The sequence below is a fragment of the Nothobranchius furzeri genome, chromosome 1 (genome assembly GCF_043380555.1).
Source record: "Nothobranchius furzeri strain GRZ-AD chromosome 1, NfurGRZ-RIMD1, whole genome shotgun sequence".
Taxonomy (NCBI): Eukaryota; Metazoa; Chordata; class Actinopteri; order Cyprinodontiformes; family Nothobranchiidae; genus Nothobranchius; species Nothobranchius furzeri.
Genome location: NC_091741.1, coordinates 69077678 through 69101239, shown reverse-complemented (window position 1 = coordinate 69101239; position 23562 = coordinate 69077678). Strand labels below are relative to the sequence as shown.

The 23562-nt window shown below is 41.0% G+C and overlaps 1 protein-coding gene across 2 annotated transcripts in view; it reads right to left on the bottom strand.

Annotated features, from left to right (window-relative positions):
• Nucleotides 1–23562, bottom strand: part of glra1 (glycine receptor, alpha 1) — a 209743-nt gene that overhangs the window by 157202 nt on the left and 28979 nt on the right. For both annotated transcript variants that reach the window (XM_070549989.1, XM_015952019.3), the window contains exon 2: nucleotides 19366–19490. In XM_070549989.1, coding sequence (XP_070406090.1) covers nucleotides 19366–19490 — 125 coding nt within the window. The remainder of the gene's footprint in view (nucleotides 1–19365; nucleotides 19491–23562) is intronic.

Genomic DNA, 23562 nt, shown 5'->3' with positions numbered 1-23562 from the left:
GATCAGTAATGTTTGGTTTAACAAGTGAATCATTATCTACACTCAGACACAATGTTTTTTAGAGATAAATTAAAGTTAAAGGGTTAAAGGGTTTAAGTAACGTCACTGCGCATAGAACCATATAATTATAGTAAATAATCATATGGCCGAATGAACAATAATGGTTGATGAATAATAATAATGTTTTGATTAATCTGTGCTTGAATTACTGAAGTTGAAATAAATGTTATTATGATAATCAGTACTGTTTGGTTTAACAAGTGAATCATTATCTACACTCAGACACAATGTTCATTAGAGACAAATTAAAGTTAAAAAAAACATCACTACACACAGAAATTTTCTTAGCCACAAATCAGAGCATCCTGTATCTGAAAGAAGGCGTGATGTTCTGAGGGTTTGTTGTTGACACCCCTTAACATGGCACGTTCCGATTGGCTAAGTAAATCATAATATGAGAATATTAAAACAGAATCACTGGGGAGTGATGCATCATTCCATCATTCCATCATTCTGAGAGATTCAGCTTTCTGTTACTTGAGGTAACTCTGACTGGCCATCAGAGGAAAACTCTCTAGCCACTGCATCTCTTGACAAGCTTTCGACATGCTAAAAACTGCCTACAGCTGACACAGCAAAACGGCTCCTTCAGCTATTCAGAAATAGCTGCTCTAGGCGCAAACTAATTCCAACCTGTGTGCCTAGCGACATCTCTGGACTGGAGCGTCGGTGCTGCGGTTAATCTACTGAACCTCGGTGTCCAGAGGTCATCCGACCTCCCTGACCTCCGGATCCGCGAAGAGGGTCTCCAAAGAAAGGGTGAGGTAGACACACATGATTGCGTCTGATGCCGTTTTGATAAGAACCAACTTCATAGTTTAATGCACACCCAATCCTTTTCACGCCCTGAACTCAGTTCTTCTAGATACAAGGTCCTGATAAACACACACCATTCAGTCACCATACATCACATCCCATCCACTTAGATTCATCCATCACAGTAGCCTTGGTTAACTTGTCATGTATTTATTTGTTTAGAAAATAAATGTCATCTTTTATAAACCTGTTTGAATTGAGACCGTGTTTGATCCCTGAATAGACAAAGAATTCTAGAATCTTCTGATTAAACATCCAAAGACCAAGCAGGTTGATATTCTACATTTATATAGAATATCACAGCTTATTGGTCATAAGTAAAGGTAACATATTAAGCTTAAAAGCAACTATATTTACCCCTCTACATATAATGGCATGAGCCAGCCTATCTTTATTCAAATCAAATAAACACTTCGTGTCATTTCTGGTATTATATCACAGTTTCTGCTCTGAACCAGAGTCTCCGTCACTCTCCTTTCCTCTCCGAAAGGGAGGTTTATCTTGCAGTACACGCTCCCCTCTCTCTTGTCCTCTCCCCTGGCCGACAGCCAGAGGAGCGGTTTATCTTGCTGTGAATGACTCTTTGGGTTACCAGGTTTGTATAGGTCGAAAGTGTTTGCTTTCAACTCATTTAAACTCCTAAAAGTAAGTGAATGTGAGTTCAATTGTGTGATTTTGCAACGTCGTGTCTGAGATTCTGTCACATTTGTGTATGCTGTTGTTGGTGTCATGCCTTTGATCCTCAGCGTTGACCTTTTGAAGCACTTTGAAGCTTTTATTGATCTGGAAAGGGGGGGACTTGGGGCGGGTGTTGAAGACCCCCTGCCCTTTGTTTTGCCTCCTGACCTTGACCTTCACTGCCTTGCGGTTGGTGACTCTGAGCATGGGGAAACCACATGCTTCCTGCCGAGCTCAGAGCCACCACCACCACAACCACAGCTTCCATCAGAGTCACCCTCTGATGTTTTCTCTCACATTGAATTCAAATCATTTCAATTCAGTTTTATTTAAATAGCGCCAAATCACGACAAGAGTCATCTGAAAGCACTTCACATAATAAACATCCCAGTCCAGGTCAGTTCATTAAGCCAATCAGAAAAAAGTTTCCTATAAAAGGAACCCAGCAAATTGCATTTACAGCAATCCTCATACTAAGCAAGCATTTAGCGACAGTGGAGAGGAAAACTCCTTTTTAACAGGAAGAAACCTCCAGAGGATCATGGCTCAGTATAAGCAGCCATCCACCTCGACTCACTGGGGATCAAGACAGAGCAGACACACACACACACACACACACACACACACACACACACACACACACACACACACACACACACACACACACACACACACACACACACACACACACACACACACACACACACACACACACACACACACACACACACAGGTCGTGGACCAAACTGATGCTCTTACTAATGAAGTTGCGTGAGACAAGCTACGACAACTTCTGTTAAAATACAAATACTCACTTTCAGTCGACTCCTTGGACTCCAACTCACCGGCTGAGTTCAACATCTTGTTGGACAAAGCCTGCCCTAATGCTCGAGAGCGAGGTACCCGCATCTATGTCGATGACATTCTTGTTCATAAGCGTACCTTGGATGACCACCTGTCTGAGCTGGACCACGTCATGGGTCAGCTCGCAGCTGCTGGTGCAAAGATTTCTCTCGCCAAAGGTCAGTGGGGCAGGTCAAAGGTTCAGTTTGTTGGCCTCCTTGTGGGACAACAGGGAGTGCAGCTTCAACATGGCAGAACTCAAGGAGTTGCCACCATCAAAGCTCCTACGAATGTCTCTGAATTTTGGAGTTTTCTAGGGGTGTGCAACTACTCTCGCAGAAGGCGAGACCTCTGACTGCCCTGCTGAAAAAGGATGTGCCTTTCAAGTGGACTGAGCAGCAGCAACAGGCCATGGACAACCTGAAGGCCGTGTTATGCTCAGCTCCGTGCCTGGCGCTTCCTGATTGTGACAAAGAGTTCCACCTTGAGGTTGGGTTCTCATCTAACTGCTTGAGTGCCGGTCTCTATCAAGTGTATGACTGTGACAGTCGTATTGTAGCCTTTGCTACTAAGCTCTTGTCCGGTCCTGAGTTAAAATACTCTGACTGTGGAAAAGCTTTGCTTTCCACCATGTGGGCAGTTAAACACTTTTCCTGCTACAAAAAATCATCATTGAAACTCAACATCAGCCAGTGACCTTCCTTAACAGTCCATGCATCAGAGATGGTGTGGTGACCAACGCACACATTGCGTCATGGCTGCTTGCTCTTTAGAGCTTCGACATTGAAGTACGCTGCACACGTCTTAGTTTCACTTGTCATCTACCCTCTTGGAAAAGTAATGGGTTCTTAACCACTAACCGGAAGCCCGTTAAACATTTAGACCTTTTCAAGGCTTGTGATGCCCTAGCGACATCACATGACACGCAGATCTATTGGCGTAAAGTCAAAGGACATTCTCGTGCACCCAGAACTGATAAAGATCTAAATGATCTTGCAGTCTCTCTTGCCAAACAAGGTGCAACTGTTGGTACCCCATGGTCCTTCAACCCTTTGTGGCTCCCTGATGATGTGTCTTCTTGGTCAGAGCCACCCCATGTGTGTGTCATGACTCGAGCTCAGGCTGCTAACGCGTCCACCTCTCGACCATCCAATGGTTTTGTGTCTGTTCAACCTGTCTTTTCTGAAAACAACCTTGTCAGCAGGGGTGGACTGGGACCAAAATTCGGCCCTGGAATTTTCTCTTCAGACCGGCCCACTACATTAGCCACGGACACTACATAGAAGTTGGCAAATTTTTCAGCGTCTCCTGAAAGGATGTAAAGGATCATTAAAACAACAAATAAGGAATTACAAAATCTATAATGTGTGATGACGACTTTATTAAATATTTCCCCCCTATTCAGTGGAGCAGCTTTTTAAGCAGCTCACTCTTCTCTGCTAGTCTATCCATCACAGAGTCAGAGTCCAAAGCCATGAGAATGTCTTTCTCCGAGGCCATCAACATAAATGCCTCCAGTTTATCGGATGAGAGGGTGCTTCTGAGCCTGTTTTTAATAAACTTCAAGATGGAAAATGTGCGCTCACAAGCCACCTGTGTAAGGGATAATGTGAGGAGGTATTTATAAGCAAGGCCTAGAACAGGGTATGCATCTGTTAGCATGTTGAAACGACAAAGTATTTGGTAGCAGCACAGAGGGCATTCTTTGCAGGAGCAACAGCTTATGGGAGTAATCTCAACCTCTTCTGTGTTGTTCTCTTCGCCATCTGATCCATCTTGTACTGTTCTTGCCTTGTATTCTGCCAATGGGGATGCCTTCAACCTGTTCCACTGGAGTGCAAAGCTTTTCAATTCAGCCTGTATATTTTCCTTAGTTGCCCTGCTGTCAAATCCTTGCAAGCACTTGCTCAAATCTTGAAGAGCAGACTGAGGAAGAGCATTGGTACAGAGCTGAGGGAAGTGTCTGGGATCCAGACATGCCAAGTCAGCATATAGATTCCCATGCATTAAAAAGCGCCTATGAATGGCTTCAATTGCGGTGTCCATGATCTGGTTATGCACATTCACCTGATAGGATTTTTCTGCATCATCCAGGGTTTCATCTTGAGCCATCTCTCCAGGCAAGACTTTCTTCATCCTCTTCCTCTTTTGTGGCAATGTGGCCTCCACTTCAATGTCCATGTCATCTTTCTCTTGGATTTTTGTGTTTGTCCACTTGACAAATGTGTCTGCTGCTTTTTTTACAGATTCAAAATCTCTTCCCAAGCTTTTCAGTGTATCCTGTGTTGATACTACCATTCTGTGGGCAGAGAGGATGTCCAATCCTGCTGTCTGAAGGTACTTAGACAATGGAGAGGTATGCTCAAATATGCGAAGGAAGATTTGAGCTGTTAAGATCGTCTCATACTTCAGCAAAGACTCAGCATATCCTCTGGCCATGACACGGATGGAGGGTTTTACTGTTGTCCGTTTCTGGATAGCTGATAATGTCAACAGTACATCGACATACAGACCATTTTCTGGCTTTCCAAAGGAGCCAAACACCTTCTTCAGGGCCTCGTGCTTGGCCCACCAACGTGTCTCACCAATAGGAGCAAGGATTCTCCGTCTTTTGTTTTGGCCTGTCTCTTCCCACACATTCATCCTTTGATGTGACTCTTTGATAAATACAGCAATGCCATTGATGAGCGCAAAAAGGGACCCGCTCTCAATAACAACCTGGGTTGTGTTTGCAAGCACCAGATTTAGCACATGTGCATAGCACCAGACATGCACCTGGTTTGGTGATTGTGCAGACAATAGTGAAGAGAATCCTTTATAATGGCCTTGCATGTTTGATGCCCCATCGGTCACATTTCCAATGCACATTGTCTTGCTGAGGCCCATTTTTTCCAGAACATCTGACAGCATGTCAACAAAGGCCTGTCCAGTAGATGAACTACACTTCAGCACTGCAACAAGCCTCTCATTAACAACATCAGTAACATACCTCATAATAATAGAGCACTGATCCTGAGAGGAGATGTCCTGTGTTGTGTCCAGCTGAACTGAAAACATTCCTGCTTTCTTGATCTCATGTGATATGTTTTCTTGAATCAGATGGTGAATTGCATCTATCACTGAGTTGACTGTGGTTTTGGAGAGAAAAGTTACAAGGGAACCTCTGCCTCTTGTGCCTCCAGACAAATGTAACTTTTTGCTTTCCTCAATGCAGCTATCCAGGTGCTCTTTTAAACAGAAATCGTACTTCCCCAGTAGAAGTATGAGTTCAAGGAAATTTCCATGGTCAACTGTGTTGTCTTCCAGGGTATATGCTGCCTCATTTTCTGACCTCCTGTATGCAAGCCCCCTCTTCCCAAGAACCTTGATGACATCTATTATGCGCTCCAAAACCTGTCGTCTTTTTTTGACCTGCTCTCTGTGTGCGGTCATCTGACTGCCACAAAACAAACTGCTGATATCGGCACTGGCAGATTTCAAGAGGTATGCTTCAGCACAGTTTCTGTGTGCACTGCTTCTCTCATGTTCCTCGGTGCGCTGGTGTATATGCTTCCATTCTGACATTCCACTGATGAACAGACTACTATCAGTTCTCTTACCAAATGCCATGCAGATGAAGCAATACAGCATGTGACGCTCTGGACAGTACGTCAGCCACTTTCTGCTGGTACCATCTCTGCTACAAAACACTTTTTGCACCACAGGATTGGTACTTTTTTGCTTAGGATGGTAATTTAGAAACGATAGGAGATTTTTCTGATCAGGTTGTGAAAAAAAATCTGTTATTTCATTGTCACATTCTTGGTGCTTTACAGCTGTTTCCCTCACAGGTGGTGCTGTATTTGGGCTGGCATACTCCTCACTCTCTACTGTCTTTTCCTTCTCAGGTGGTGCTGTCTTTGGGCTGGCATACTCCTCACTCTCTACTGTCTTTTCCTTCTCAGGTGGTGCTGTCTTTGGGCTGGCATACTCCTCACTCTCTACTGTCTTTTCCTTCTCAGGTGGTGCTGTCTTTGGGTTGCCTGTATTGGTTTGGCTCTCTCCCTGAATTGACCAGCTGGACTTGCCCATGACCTGTGTCTGGGCAAATAAGAAAAGCATTTTGCATTGTAAGGGGAAATAACTTCAAACCACAGAATAATCCACAATAGAAATATTAGTCCATATTGAACTAAATGTTCATGTGCACAACAACACCAATGGCTGTCATGTTTTCATTATGACACCTAGGCCTACTAGTGCTTTCCTGTGCAAACAACTCAGATGCAGTGATGACAAAAAAAAACTTTTTTGTAGTCCTATTGGAAAAATGCAGAATGTCTGGTTATTTTAGCCACACAGCTCAAAACTGTTCCTCGTTTTAAGGAAGGGTGGTGTGGCAGTATTTAAACCCAGGAGCTGATGACACTACTGCTAAAAAAACACAGAAGAAAAAGTAGTGTGTTTGTGTTTGTGTGTGTGTGTGCGCGCGTGGTTCGTTCTTTCGTTCGTGTCTCCCAGGCTAGTAAGTACCGAGGGCTTCATCTATCTAAAAGGAGTCATTTCCATCTGAATGTGGCAGGAACGGGATACAGCAGCAGAGCGGTAAGCTTTATATCACTATAAGATGTCGACAAACTTTACTTTAGATTTACAGGCATTAGCAGCACTAAAGCGTTAGCATCCGACTTGCTATCGCTAGCACAGTATGCTAGTAAAGTTAGCACCCAGATTAATGTGGATTATGTGATTGATTAATTGATTAATTAATGATTGATTAATGTGATGATTATTTGTCAGCTGTGCTTCGCATCTCCACCTCAGACATTCAACCTGACTTTGATGCACTCGTTAAAGCCCAGCAGAGAGATTTCTCGCACTGAATAAGAAAAAAATCGCTTAAAAACACAAAATAAGGTGTTTGGACCACAAATGTAGGCAACTAGCAGTGAACTGGGACACTTTTTTTTAAACCTCTTTCTCAAGATCACAGTTCAGTGATTTTATTTTACAGACAATACTGTGTGTCTGTAGAATGCTAAGAACCTCTTTCCAACAATATTTGAAACTCAGAATGTGTTTTGGAGTGAATGTGACTGAAACTGTTAACTAATATATGTCACAAATGTTTAACAAAAAACAAATGCGCACTTTGTTTACCATTGCCTTGGGAAATTTGAATAAATCACATTTTTGTAAGCCAACCTCACTTTTTCCTTTTTGCTCATTTATAACATATAGTCTACTCTTACCAGCTTGAAAAAACAATGGTATTTACTGCTTTTTATAAAGAAATACCATTAATATTATGCATAATTGACTTCAGCCTTTTGGCCTGGCCCTCCACAATTTTTCCATGGGCCCTCATGTGGCCCCATGGAAAAAATAATTGCCCACCCCTGCTGTAGGTAAATACACAGAACAGGCTCAGATCCAGGATGACCCATCATGCTCTTCTTCCATTCTGGCTGTTAGGGATTTTATCAATAACTCAATGCCTACTGATGTTTCCACCTAACGGTATTTATTTAGAATGCAGGTCAGACTTAACTATATTTGTTAGCAAAGCAGACTGATCTTGGGAATTTCACTGCAGCACTGATGTCCACCTCTGTACACATTAGAGAGAATTACCACTTTACAGCTAAACGCACATTTAATAAAGATATAGGCTACGCAATGCAGACAATAAAAACATAAAGTTGTAAGCATTAGAATTATAATGATCACATTAAAGAACATTTGGAGAAATGTTCTTTATTTTTCACTAGAATCTCAAATCTTTAAAATGTAACTGTTTTTTATCCATTTTCAGCCATTAAGACACCCAATATAAAATAAGACTACTTATAAAATTATTTATAATTATATGTATATATAGATTGATAGAGATCTTAAAATATATTCTTTTAATGGTGTTTTAATGAGCGTATCATTTTTTAAAACATTTTCTATAGAAATAAATAAGCAAGCAACCTAAAACTAAATCAAACCAAATATCAACACTCACAGCCTTTTAGCTCATATTACATGATGACCGCTATAGATATTAAACTTTTTCTACTTGTTATTGAACACACGTTTTAAAATGTAACCTAACCAGCCCCATGCTAATGCTACTTACTGCATGTGTCGGCCCTTCTCCTGGCGCACCAGCACCACCTGCTGGGGTGGTGACAAAGGCCGGCCCAGGACCAAATAGGTCTGTCAACTTAGAACACTTAGCAGCTCCCACCTCTAGAGACTTCAATTTTTTTCGCCGCAACTTTTCTGCGCCACCCAAACGTTTCCTAGGCTTATCCATTTTCCACATCAACTGTCCGACCGCAGCACTGTCCAACCATCACTCCCGCCGACTAGCGATGAGGCCCCGCCCACCCTGGTTTGTGCTGCCTAAGATTGACAGCCCTGTCGCAGCGCCCTGAACCAGTCAGCCCATGACAATGAGAAACAGACCAATAATACATCTTGATGTGGGCAACACACTGCTAGCCTCAGCAACCTATTGGCCGGCCCAATTTGTAAGAAATCTGAGGGCAAGAGAGAAAGACGAACGCAACGAGTGGATGAATGAACGAATGAAATAATTAATAAATGTCAGACCGGCTGTCAGAGTCCAAGCCCCCAGGCCGGGCTCTCCCAGCTGACCGGCTTCCGTCTTGGACCACATTACCCAGCATGCCCCTCGCGGGGATTCCCTCCACGTTTCACCTGCGTCAATCGATGTCTATATATGGAAGACGCTACACCGGCTCTTCACTCAGTCATCGTTCCACCGTGATCCATGATCAGAGTATTTCCAAAGCTACTACAGCTAAACCTCCACCTTTCCTCCTCAGACCTCATCCGTCAGCCTTTCCAGCACCGCTTTCAGCCCACCGTCTGTATAATAAACGCTCTTCCTCCCGAACCCAGTCTTCGAGTCTGACACCGGCCCAACGGCCCTGCCCACACTGTCGGCCCACCGGGACGGCTCCCGGTGCTCCAGAAGGTCAGTCCACCCCTGCTTGTCAGTCTTCAGACCCAGGACCCTGCTATGAGCAGGATGATCCTGTACCTTTCTGATCCGACAGCTCATCTACCTTCTTCTGTTGGGCTTGATTCCATTCCTGAGCTCCGTGCTCTCTTTCGTGTTCATGTCATTCCCTCTTTAGGTGTTGTTAACTACAACGGTGCTGCCAGAGTGACCAGTCGATTCAGTACCTCCAAGGTCAGTGACACCCACAGAGTCTGTGTCTTCTCTGCAGTAGGATCACTTCATCCTGGGGTGGGAAAGGCACCTACCCTAGGGGGAGTTGACGGTTGCAGTGACACTCCACCTGAGACTCCGCACCCTGCAGCCTTATTATTATTGTTAAAAAATAATAAAGACCTGCACTTGTGTTGCACCTTTCTGAGTCAGAGGACTCCAAAGCACTTTACACTACAGTGAATCATGCACACACACATTCACACGCTGATGGTGATGAGCTACTATGTAGCCACAGCTGCCCTTGGGTGCACTGACAGAAGTGAGGCCCTCATACACAGGACACCATTGCTCCCTCCAACCACCACTAGCAGACAAGGAAGGTGAAGTATCTTTCCCAAGGACAAAACGAGTGATGGAACCTGGGTTTGAGCCGGCAACCCACCAATTGCAAGGTGAACTCCTAACCCCTGAGCCACTTTTGCCGCCGATTCATCACTCAGAGAAAAAAAACTAGAGGTCTGGTCACTGCCATCATCCTCACTACTAATTAGCTTGAGTGATGAGGATGGACAAAGTTATGGCAGAAAGAAAGAAATGGGGTTTAGCTGCGGTTCTGACCAAAGCACACGGTTACACCAGTAAACACACCTTTTCTCATCTGAATCCAATATATTTCACCCTCAGTCATTTATCTTCCAGCACGACGTGGTCATTCATTATGATGAGTACAATATGAGAAATGCTTGGTGCTGCTGTTTGAAAGCTGAGCACTGTCCCTCTACTCCAAGCGCTCAAGTGTTGCCTGCCCATCTGGTCAGCCAGGTATAGCAGGTTCCAGCTTTGTTCCAGGAAACCGATGGGATGGGAAGGTAAGAGTTGAATAAAGGAAAATGTGAGGATGAGAGAGGTTAGATTGTGTATGGAATAGGATTTTAGAGCAAATTTCTTTGCATAAGAGGACCCAGCGTTTAAAGACAAAGCTGGATATGTAGAAAAAAAACATGATTGAAGGTAAAGAGAATACAATAACTGCCTGAACACAAATCAAATGAGGGAATTATTGAAACTTAAGGCCATGTTTCAAAATGTGAATAAAGGATGGAAGGGTGGGGTGGGGTGGGGTAACCATTAGAGGAGGGAGGAATAATGAAAGGATAGATGATCTCATGAGAGCCTAAACTGCGTAGGAATAGCAGATGAGCAATCAACCTGCTTATAAGAAAAATATTTTATGCAGTTGTTATTCAGCTGCAACTTTCAAATGCCCCAAAACAAACGAGCAGCACTGGAGTGAAGTTTTCATGAACTTAGTTTGATGTTTGTTGTTGTTATTGTTGTTGTTAGCCTCAAGGGCAACATGCCGATTATCACTTGTAAGTCGCTTTGGACAAAAGTGTCTGCTAAATACATGAACATAAACATAAACATGTTTGATCAGAATTAGTTTAACTTTTTAAGATGAGACTTTTAAAGCATTTATGCATTGTTGTATTTAAAAAAGATTAAAAATCCTTTAGTTTGCCAACAGTTGTATCTCAAACTCTTGGCCAGTAAGCTGAAAGTACAGCTAAACTGGATTATACTGTGTTCTAAAACTAAAAGCAATGAGTATCAAGAAAATCAATCCTTCAATCCATAAAACATGGTTTGTCCAAATGCCAGCTGGCTTTAAGCGTTTTATTTAATTCACTTTCACAGGTAAATGCTCAAGTTGACTAATCCTTTTTATTACATCCATCCAGGCCAGCTCAATGGAGTAAAACATAATTTTATGACACTATAATAAATGTCTTTGTCACTTGGTTGGTGGGAGAACTCACACTGATCCATATTCAGTATTGTTGACCATTTTGTTTAGGATCTATTTAACTGCATTCAAAGTCTGCAGTTTAACTCACACCATGTTTAAAAACACCCTAAAGCCGCTTCTGCTTCATTGTGTTGCTGAAAGACAACAAGCTGGGCCAGTATTCAAACCGAGGAATGACACATGATGTTTAAAACCAAACAACTACAGCACACATTGGACTGTAACTTCACACCAAATCGTCACTGAAAATCAAACATCTAGATATTGCAGAAATACACAAATCTGATGTATTTTACACAGAAAATCTGCCCTCAGCTGTTGGGCATTCTAGGGGTGAATGCATCATTAACAACCTGCTACCAGTGAGAATGTGATGTACACAGGTTAGGTGCAAGCAGCACAGCTGTAGAAAATCATATTTTAGATGTCTAGGTTGAAAGGAAAAGTTTTATGAGGTTGATTAGCAAAATTTAGCATGACAGTTTTTTTTAGAATTGGCATTGTGCACAACTGGAACCATTTTGTTTAGTTTTTAGTTAGAAATGTGAAACTCCTTCTGGAGTCATTGGAAAACCTTTAAAAATGTTTGACTTACTAAAATCTGATATAACTTATGAACAAATCTAAAGCAAAATAAGAACACTATTACTTATGAGTTGTAACTCATGTAAAATGCCTCTAATATGGGATTAGATTTGTGCCAATAGGATCAAGAAAAACACTTTGGAGATTGTTGGTTACGTATTGTAACTCCAGATTCTATGAGTATAGCGTAGCCCTTTAAGCCATTGCCTATTGGATTAATGCCGTCCCCTTAACCCATCGTTGAAGAGCTTTTGTGTACGTCCGCCTTCTTGGCGGGTCCTGACCCCATGAAAAGGGGGCAGCGAGCACCGCTTGCTTCTGTCATGCCACCGCTCCAGCCAGGCCTAGTTTCCCCAGCAACCAGCTCATCATCTACCTCATCCAGACCACCTGTCTCATATTAACTCATCAGCTCCACCTGCAACCACTTCTATATAACATCAGGAAGAACACCAAGCCAGTGCCAGATTATTGAAAGCATTCACTAGTAGATTCTCCAGCATTCTAAACCCTGCCTAAACCTCAAGATCCTGACCTCGCTTCTGAACCTTGCCACCTGCCTGCTCCCTGACTGGATTATCTCATAGTTTCTGATCTTCTGGACTAAAGAAACTGTAGTTTGTGATCAAGCCCCAATCCTCACACCAGTGCTGGAACACAGCCCATTTGGCGGAATAAGCAGCCATTGTGGATGAAGCGCGAGTGTTCTGTATGGTTTGGACCACGTCATGTGATAACCCGAGTGTCATCAGACACATCCATTCAGCAGCCAGACCCAGAGATGCTGGCCTAGGATTGGTGGATGCTTGATGGCTCTTCCTGCCTGTAGGAGCGCATCCTCTCTCCAAGGCAGACGCCACGGGCGTGACATCATCAGCAGCTGTAACTCTGGAAACCAGGAGGCTGTGCTGCGGAGGGGAGCCACCAGGATCACAGATAGTCGTTCTTGCCTGATCCGGAGCAGGAGACGGGGAATCAAAGGAACTGGTGGGAAGGGGTAAAACAGGAGCCTGGGCCAGGGTTTGTGAGTGAAAGCATCCACGCCTAGCGGGGGAAGATCTTGCGGGCTCAGGGAGAACCATAGTCTGCTGTATGTGTTCCTGTGGGATGCAAACAGGTCCACGTCCACCCTCCTGAACTTGTCCCAGATCTAGGATACTAGATCGGGGTGGAGACTCCATTCCGAGTGCCGAGGGCTACCTCTGGACATGATATCTGCCCCCACATTCAGTATGCCCAGAATGTAAACTGTTTTTATGGACAGGAGGCATGTCTGAGCCCAGCACAGGAGCGCTCTGGCTACACTGAGGAGTGGAGCTCAGGTCTTTTGATATGACATTGTGTTTATTTTTATTATTTTATTTTTTGCTGTTCAAACATTTATGTTCAGGGGGAAATCAGTGCTAGGTTTTGTTTGTATTTCATGGTCCTTTTTAACTCATAAAAGACTATCTCAGGTCATTTCCTGTCCATCTCAGTCCTGTTTGTATGCTGACCTCACATGTGTGTGTGGTCTTGATTTTAGCTTAGGATGATATCATGTGGACTGTGGTGGTCAGTTTCTGGTGAATTTCAGGCCCACTGGGGGGTCCCGATTGGACTGCTTAGAGAGAATATTGGATGGTCGTTGCTGAAGACAAGTCACATTCCACAGTGATCTCGCAGAACTCTTTTGTGCTTTCTCGCTACAGACTGTGAAACCGAGGAGATTGGGGTCCTGCTGCAAATGCTGCAACCAGATGGGGCATCAAAGTCACTCATCTCATCCCTTCAACTGCTGCTGAGGGGACCACCACGACTGTGCCATCCTTATGCGAGCTCACCGAGGACGTCAGATAAGTAAACAATCTGCCTTAAGCTTGCAGGGTCCATCCACGACACCATTGCTGATGTTTGGTGATCGCACTCTACCCTGGAACCGACCCTCAGCACCTGACGGAACGAGAGTAAACAGCAGCAGTTGGGAGGAACAACGGAAACGACACCTGGTGGTTGAGACACCCCCCCCCCGGGGGGGGTCCGTCCACACGATGCTGTGACCTGCCTCCAACGATGTCAAAATCCAGTACCCCAAATCTCCCGTCTGGTTTCATAGCTACCTGTCCAAAAAGAACCCCTCACTGTCCCAGCCGTCACAGGATCCCACGTTGCTATAACATCATCAGAGTAGCTGGCACAAGCCTTTTGCTCAGAATGGCTCTCTCTCCTGCCACACAACTGGTGTGGCCCAAAGTGCAGATTGGCTCCCTTCCCCCCGCCTCATGTTGCATGAGGACGGGCGTTCCTACGAGGACATTCGAGCTGAAGCAAGAGAGTCTGGGTCTGTGATGACCCTTTGTCCTTTCCCCACCTACAAACACAAAGCCCCTCACATCGACGGCCCCACGACCAGGACTATTCTGTTTCATCTCACCGAAAGTGCAACACCATCCCAACGTGATCTGCCCCCACTTCAGTCCCACTAAAACCCCACTGATAAGCCTTTGACCCTCAACTCTGCCCCAATTGGAGCTACTAAAGCCCCCTGATGCTTCCCATGCTTCATAGATTGGCTGTCATAAAGAAAAAAAGGAATTGGTGTCGGTTTTTATGACAATGTTTGTTTCTGTTACCTTTATCATGGTCATGCTTGCTTAGTTTTAAGCTGTGTTTAAGCCTTGTTTGAGGTAAGAGAATGGTTGACAAGCTCATGACGGATGCCTTAGTTCATATTTTTCCTAATTAAGCTACTTTCATTACGATTTCTACAGTGTAAACTGCAGTTTCTGTGACCATTACCCATGATCACAGGATTGTTGTTATTGTTTTTATTATACCAGTTTGTTCGGATGAACTTCGTTTGAACGGGGGGGGGGGGGGGGGGGGGGGATGTTGGATAAAAATAGTATTGGATGTATGGAAATTATTTTGTCTGGGTACCATCTGGTGTTTTTTAATTCAAACGAAGATTCATTCCTTGTTCATATTATTATTCCGCGCCTCCGGCAGGGAAGTTCGGCCTTGTAAGTCTGCAGATCTGTTATCACAAAAAGCTCCCTAATGAAGTCCAGACGGCACGTTTCTCTGTTATACCAAGAACCTGGGAAAGTTTGCTTTCTGTGAAGGGGGTGGGTGTGTTTATCTTTAATGTGTGTGTGCTATGTCACTTTTGAATGAAACCTTTTTGCGATCTTCTGCTCGTCAAGAGACCGAACTGACATCCCATTGTTGTGTATCTTCCTTCTCTCCGATTTTGCTAAATCTGGTTGTTGATTATTGGTGTTTATTGGTAAATGGTATTGATAACCTAAAACCTAATATCTCTAACCCCCTTGTGTGTGTTGGACTTCCTTTGAGGTACGCCTGAATTGATTAAAGAAAATACCCAACACTCTCTGCAGCAATAGAGCATTGTCCTGGAGGCTAGCTTAGCAGCTAGCTAGTGAGCTAATGTCTGGTTAAAGCCAACTTAAAAAGTGGCTTAACTTACAGATTAACTAAGAGTGCCTAAGAAAAGATAAAATATATTATCAATACTCACTTTAGATCCTCAGTAGACACTACAGACAGCAGAAATAACGTGTTTGGGGCTCAAAATTCATGTTGTTGACCGAGGTGGGAAAAGAAAAATTTTGGAGGCTACATCACTTCCGGGTCACTGAACTGTCACTCAAGAGATAACACTGTCCTATGGGAGAGGACTTCTCAGAAGTCCCACCCTGCTGAAAGAGTTGTGTCAGAATTGCAACCAAAAACTCAGGGATTGCAACAGAGAAAGCCAAAAGTGTAAGTGCAAATCTGGTAGTGAGCAAAGCTCTGAGAGGCAAGAATGAAACAAAGGCATTTGATAACAAAAATACATAGGGGCAAACAGAAAAAGGAAACATATTTTATTACTCATTTTAAGAAGTTGATTCAGATCGTAAGTTTTACTTTTAAAACATTTTTTTTCCATTAGTCAATATTTTTGTTCTGTCAATTTCTTAATTTTTGTTTGATCTCCAAAGTGTTTTTTCTTGATCCTATTGGCACAAATCTAATCCCATACTCTAAGGACCAATTCAGTGTTACTCCACAGTATTTTTGCATTGTCACTTTTATTTTGTGTCGGTGACAAGTAAGTTTTATTTTATTCCTAATTTGGAGTGTTTTGTTTTGCATATATAAGTAAAATATGTCCGTGAAGCCGTGAGTTTCCAACAAAATCCCATGGTGTGAATGCAAATTGACACTGAAACATGCATTTGACAAATGTTCTGTGTTGTAAGCCATATTTTTTCTCTACGTGCTAATAACTTTTCGATCACCGTAAAGATATAACTTTTGGGACACTTTGTTGTTAACTTAAAAATACTTTGAACAAAATAAACTTTATTTATTTTATCATTTACTGATTTTCAAAGGTTTCTGTGGGTGTGACTTCTCTTCGGTCCCAAAACAAGACTTTTCAGTTTTCTACACTTATTGTGATTTGGGTTCATGCTGCTTTCCAGCTTCAGCTTATTGTCAAGTGGAAGACTAGCTACTTAGCTTCTCCATTTTCTTTAATAAAAAAGTTATTATTTTTTATGTTTCTGCATAACAGCAGCATTAACTTTTTCCTAAGATAAGCATTTTATATTTATTTCAGTGTTGCTGTTCCAATATTTTCAATATCTCCTCAGTCTAATGCATATTGATGCTTTTGTATTATTTTTTCACAATTTGCTGACTGAGAAATTATTCAAATGTGTTGAGCTTTAGGAGACCTTGTTTCAGACGGAACCATATGCTGTGAATTATGTTTTCCTCATGAGGTTTTGAGAAGCAAAGCTGCCAACCTTTATTTAAAATTGTTTGTTTATCTTTTAGAGGAGAGGGGACACAAACAATTTACCCAATAAACTGAAGAACTCAAAGTTCATGCTCTTCTACTCTGTTGACAGCCTTGACAGTCTGGAAATTCTCATCAAGCGCCACCTGCTGACAGTCACTGATGCAATGAACTAAGAGCTCAACTAGAAATGAGCAGCCAGTCATTAAAATCCGTAGCTATGAAATAAGGTCTTTGTTTTAGAAATGCTTTCTAATAACATTCCAGAAATGCCTAATCATTGATTACTATAACTGTTATCAGCGGTGGGATTATTATTATTCCATGCACATAAAGCCAGAGCACTTTCATTTGTATTAAACTTTTTATGACATCACATTAGAAAAATGAAAAACACCAAAGCAGTAAATTCAAATACCTTCTTATTTAAAACCTGATCTTTAAAAAAGGTCAGTGCAGCAGTGGCTTCAGTAAATCACACTGGACTGATGCAAACCTGGGCCAAAGAGAATCACATTTAAAAACCAGAGACGTTCTTCTAAATGGACTCCCAACAAACACTGGAGTAAATTCTGAGCACGTCTGGGGTTTTCAGCTGTTTTGCAGCCACTGCAGGATTAATAATAGACACTTAGTCACGCTAAGACTCCTGCAATTCGGTCTGGCATTAGCTGAAATATCTCACAGATCACCATATAATGGGATGTAACATAATGAGTTCAGAGGAAAGGAAAAGTCCACGGCAGCATTTAGGAGAAAAGGACCACCCATCAATGGTTCTCTGTCTCGTAATAATCAGCGGTAAACAAGATGCGTGGACGCATGTATTTCACTTCTCTAGGGGGAAGAAACAGTAGGAAAATGTAAAAGAATAAGATGAAGCAAAAGTTCAAGGACTTGTGACATTTAGGTGTTCAATTCTGACCCTTGAGGGCCACTATCCTGCATGTTTTAGATGTTTCCCTACACATCTGACATGAAAGAAAGAGTGATAAACAGAATTCTGTAGAACTAGAAGACACACAAACCACTGAGTCAGGCATGTCAGAGCAGAGAACATCAACTAAAACCTACAGGATCATGACATGGATGACGAAGACTGGATGGTTCTGCTCTGAACTCCATGCTAACCTGTGCTACTAAAGTAAATATCACACAAAATAACAAAAAAGAACTAAAGCCAGTTTTATGCTGAGCTGTAACTGTTAGCGACATATTGAAAACACTAGCCTCAAAAAAATTGCTTAATCTAATTTCTCAAAAAATAAAATCATCATCCTAAACTCTTCTCTGTTTATTATCCAACTCAGAAAGTGAGAGAAGTGAGAGAACATTTTGAGAGTATAAATCTGTGCCGTGAATAACATATTTTGGACTGAATTACAGCTAAAATGTGCTCAGGAGTCCCAAAATGGTTACAATAAATTCATATGTGGCAGCACTCTACTTGAAAAAGGGCTGAACATACCACTTCAGTGTGATTCTAAATGAACATTTACTCACTGTCTTGAAAATGACTGACTAATCGCCAACAGCTGCAGCTCAATGAGATACTGGCCTAAAGGTTCAAATTTTGATCTTAATTCCTGGGTTTCATCAATCCTTTGAGATGGACACTTGTGGTTGAACAAATATACATAATAGATGATAAATATAAATAAATTCAGGCAAGTAATTTCACTAAAACAACAAATAAGATTCATATCGACTTGAGAAGTCTTTATTAAATAACTTCTATGCACATTTTAGGTCCTTAGAGGAAATAAATGAATATTTAAAAGCTTCTAATAAAATAATTTTCATGAAATTTCAGCCTGCTTCTTTTCTGCCCATAACTCCTCAAATGATTTAATCACAAGTTGCATTTTTCATGCAGTTTGATGGATATGGAGTTTCTTCAGTTCTCTGAGGATGGAAAAGTTGATATAATGTGTTCCTAATGAGAGACAGTTTGTTAGAGAAACCTCTGACATGTGTCTTTATAGGGGGCTAACATTCAGGGAGAGGTCGCTATAGAATAATTGATTATCATCAGCAGCATCGTCAATATGAGATCATGTTCAGCAGCACGCTGGCAGGAGGGAGGCGCATTACCTTGACCACCAAACAAGCACTCAGGATACTGTGTGGATACCAAGGAATGTAGCCAACTAGCATCATGACAACTACACATCCTGAAACGTGTTGACGGGGATGCTGTTTGTGCCATTTTATTTGAGCTTAAAGTGCAGGACTGGGAATTTGTGTTAAAAAAATAAAGCAAAATGAGGTCTAACACCAGAAATTCTATTTTTTTTAGCAATTTGAGCGTTGTGAAGAATTACCTTTGTTCCAAACTGCAAAGGGCAAACAAAAGAGATCAAGAGATTGAGAACAAACCAAAAACACTGAAATTGTTAAACAATGAGCACATGAGTTGAGCAACACTTATGCACGTTAGACTTATTTTTTTTCTCAGTCAAAACGGAACATACAAACCTTTAACTGGAGGGAGTCTTTGCTAAAATGCATTTAGAGACATTAATCGGATGCAGACACAACACATGTTTTCTGGGCAATCTTTGGCTACATTCCTGCCTTATCCCACTGAGTCTTGGTGGCATCTCCTACCTTTAAAATTTGGTCGGATTCTGGCATCGTAACCTGAAACCTTGCCCATGAGTTTGTCCAGAAACTCTGAAGGAGGCATCGGGGAGGCAGCTTTCCTCGCCGCAGCTTCTTTGGACGCCGCTAAGCTGGAAAATAAAAAGAGTTTTAACTTGATTAGACAGAATTCTGCACACTAGGTTTCAAAAAGCCGACATGAAAGTCAACAAGGCATTTTTATTATTTAAATTATTTTGAATTGAATACAGTTACGGTCACACAGAGTATTCATGTATTTTTTAATCAAAGCTAAAAAACAGCTTTTTCTTGACAGCTTCCATTAAAATTTCCAGGAAGTGTACATTCAGAGTTCAGCGAAAGAGCGGCTTACTGGTGATGCGATGCTGCACAGCCTGATTTAACAAAATAGACAGTTGAACCATGCTCACAATATTATTTGTCAGACATGGGTGAGAATATTTCCACCTTTGTGTTCTTGACAATGAAAATGTAACAAAATAAAGTTAACCCTTTATAGGGCCAACGTCTATATTTAGACACTTCCACTCACATCGTAAATGACGTTGGAGTGCCTTTTCACAAACTCTCACGATTACGGGATTTTATCCAAACAATCATCAGAGATCAAGCTAGTCACGGTTTGCGCCATGACGCCATTCCAGCCATCAGTTTGAGGCTATAACACGCCAAATACTGGTGTGTCTGCAGAGCCAGAAAACGCCTCGGTCTTCTATCGTGTTTACGGTCAGATCTCTAAAACTAGCAACGCTAACATCTTGCCGTAAAAGAACTAAAAGATGGAATAACAATGCTAGGTTTATGAAATTCTCACATCACAAGGTTCATTTTATTTCATTTATTTATTAATAAAGCACCATAATGCTGCCAGCCAAGGCTGCCTAAAGTGCAATACATGATTAAATCATAAATCATATACATTACAATAAGAGACAACAATAAGACCATACTAAAAATGGATGTCATAAGACATAAAAATACTAAAACAATGAAATCAAAATGCACATAATGCCTAAAAACAATAAAAAATAAATAAAAACATTCCAAGAATATTACCAGAAAATAACAATAAAACCAAAAGAATACTAGATTTGTAATATTCCATTCAATTTAGCTTTAAAATTCCAGACGACTGTTAAATGTCTAATGGGAGTTTGTTCCACAGTCTTGGGGCAAGAGTTGCAAAGGCTCGCTCCCCTCGAGACTTGCAGTTAAACCTGGGCTCGACCAATAGATCTTTCTCTGCAGAGCGGAGAGGTTGAGTAGGACCATACATATGACTAGGTTGACTTGTTGTGCTAAATAAAGATACATGTGTTGTAAATGTGCCAATGAAGTTGGTGAAATCTTATCATGAAAGTCAAATCTGACATATTTGAACATATATGCCTTGAACAAGTAAAAGAAATTATGAAGATTTTTAGGTAAAATCTGTTGTTTTTTAGACATAATCTTAATATTCATGGTAACAGTGATGATAACACTTATGATACTGAATATATTTTGTAGTTTTAAACAAAAATTTCTCTGGAAAATTGTGGAGGACATTTATTGCCCCAACCAATCTCACCATCAGAAATGATGAACGGGAGAAAGACGATATTGAAGCAGATCCTCAAATATAAAATATTCAAACATTTTATGAAAATCTATATTTGATCAGAAATAGTATATTTAGTTCAATAAGTTTTCAGAAATATTCTACAGCAATCTGATTTTATAAAAATACACTAAATTGTTTAAAAGACAAATTCCTCCATTATTTACTGACTGAGACTTTGGAAATTAGATAACTTGGAGGATAAGATAAAAAATATGGTTTTCCAAAACTGTATAGGCAAATCAGCTGTGTCAAAATGTTTGGAATTTCTTCTGTATCAATATTGTTTTATTTCATTAAGCTGCAGCCACAAATTCAATTGTTTATTTAAATAAACAAGTAACAAAACCGACCAAAACAGAAATATTTCCATTCACATCATTACTTTGTTGGAAGGATTGGTTATTTTAAATTCTGCATACAAAATAAAGTGTTCAGAAGTCACGTAACTGATCCTAAAATCTGTTGAACTTTTTTAGCTTTAACTTGACTGATTTAAAATGTATGAAATAATGAAATTATAATGGGAGTTTTTAATAATTTGGATCTGCCTGATTTAAACTCTTCAGGACTGAGAACATGCTTGCGAGCTATGACTCCTAGGAATAATTTATCTTGGTGTAGGGACATTTTTGTCTTTCCAGGAACAGATTTCATCTTATAAGGAGAGAGTTCAGTCCGATATTCCTCTTCTCTTCTGTTTTTATTTTAGAGCTATCAAGACGTTAATCATTCCAAATGTAACGTTGAGAAAGGCCAACAAGGTTATTTGTCCACAACAATGTCAGAGGCCAAATAGACAGTCAGGTGTCCAGCAGCCTTCCTACTAGGAATGTTGTGTTCTTCCCTGTACCAAAACCATTCCATGTGGCACCATCTGGAAACTAAGCCTTAATAAATTCCTTCTCCTAACTCCCTTATCTGAGCTGCAACTCCAAGATTCCATGCAAAAGAAGACACTTTTACTCTTTAGAATAAAATTATTTTTTTTCACTCTACAGGTTTACAATCATATTCTGTGTTATCTACAATTAACGTTCTATATAAAGTGATTTAATAAATATTAATTGATCAACATAAATGTTTATTATTTCATGACTTAAGTACACTAAATTAGTCTACTTAGTGATTTCATTAATGGTTTATCTTCAGTTACATTCACATATTATCAGTGTATTAACATATTAATGTTAATATGGTACTATGTAACCTGGCACTACCCAAAGTACCTAGTTTAATCATCAATCAAATATTAGAGGCTCAATAATATTGACAATCCATATTTTCATTGAATATTACATTTTATTGAAAACCTTAATATTATAATTTATTAAAAGTAACCACTTACAAATCGTTACACAAACCTAATCCTGATCTAAAGGGAAACATGTTCACGTTTTTGCTCCATCACTTTGATGAAAACTAAATATAAAAACAAATTTGCAGCATTAGTTGTGGTTCCTGATGAGTTTATGGGAGGAGAGCACCACCACTGTATTAATCTTACATACATTAAAGTGACACGATACAGTCAATTGCATTTAAATTTTCACCTTCTAAATGTAAAACCACTAAGCGTGACTTTCAATATGGTACACAGTGTCGTACGGCATGATAAATAGCTCCATTAGCAATTCATAAACACGTATTGCAGTCAGCGCTGTCGCTTTATCAGGGAGCTGCTGATCAGTATCGTAGTCAGCCGGGCGAAGATGGGGAGTATGAAGGAGACATGGTTGGAAAACAAAATGAAAAGTACAAATACCCTGTTAGTTTTGGTGTGTGTACAAAAATACACACACCTAGGAAATGAAGACAAACACAGACTTGGATTCAAAGCACACAGTGTGGCTGATGTTTGAAAATATTAATACACACACAAGTGTGTGTGTGTGTGTGTGTGTGTGTGTGTGTGTGTGTGTGTGTGTGTGTGTGTGTGTGTGTTTGTGTGTGTGTGTGTGAGAGAGTGCATGAGTAAATTTGTTTGACTTTAGTTGAAGTACAATACCACAGGAACCACAGTTTATGGTTTAAGATTTTAGAACTTAATACAAATCATTTGTTATTTATACATCTGAGGGTTTAAAGCACAACAAATTACAAAATGGCCATTTCTCTACTTGTCTGAACTTGTAAAGTGTTTAAAGTTTGGAGATATTAAGCATTAATTGTTGAAAAATATGGCAAGAGAGAGGACTAAATTAAAGTACTGCTCTTTGTTCTTGTCTTGAAGAAGAGTTCCAAAAGTGACACAGGGTTTTTCTCAATGCCAAGGAACCTCACCTTGATGTCTTGGCCCCGCCCCAGTTGCCTAGGAGATACGTCATCAGGAACCGCCAAGAGGTGTTCCAATGTTCATGTTCTACCAAGGCGTGTTTGTTAGCCATTTAGCTAGCTGAGCAAGGATACACCGGAGGTGTCTTGTAGCCTAGCCTTGGTCAAAAATTACCCACAATACACTGCGGTATTTTCAAAAGGACAGCGAATCAGAAGCCGGCAGCAACTTCAGGGACAAATTTCTAGTTTAAAAGTAAGTCAGCTAATTTAAAATGTTTTTTTTTTTAGATCCAAAGAATTTATCT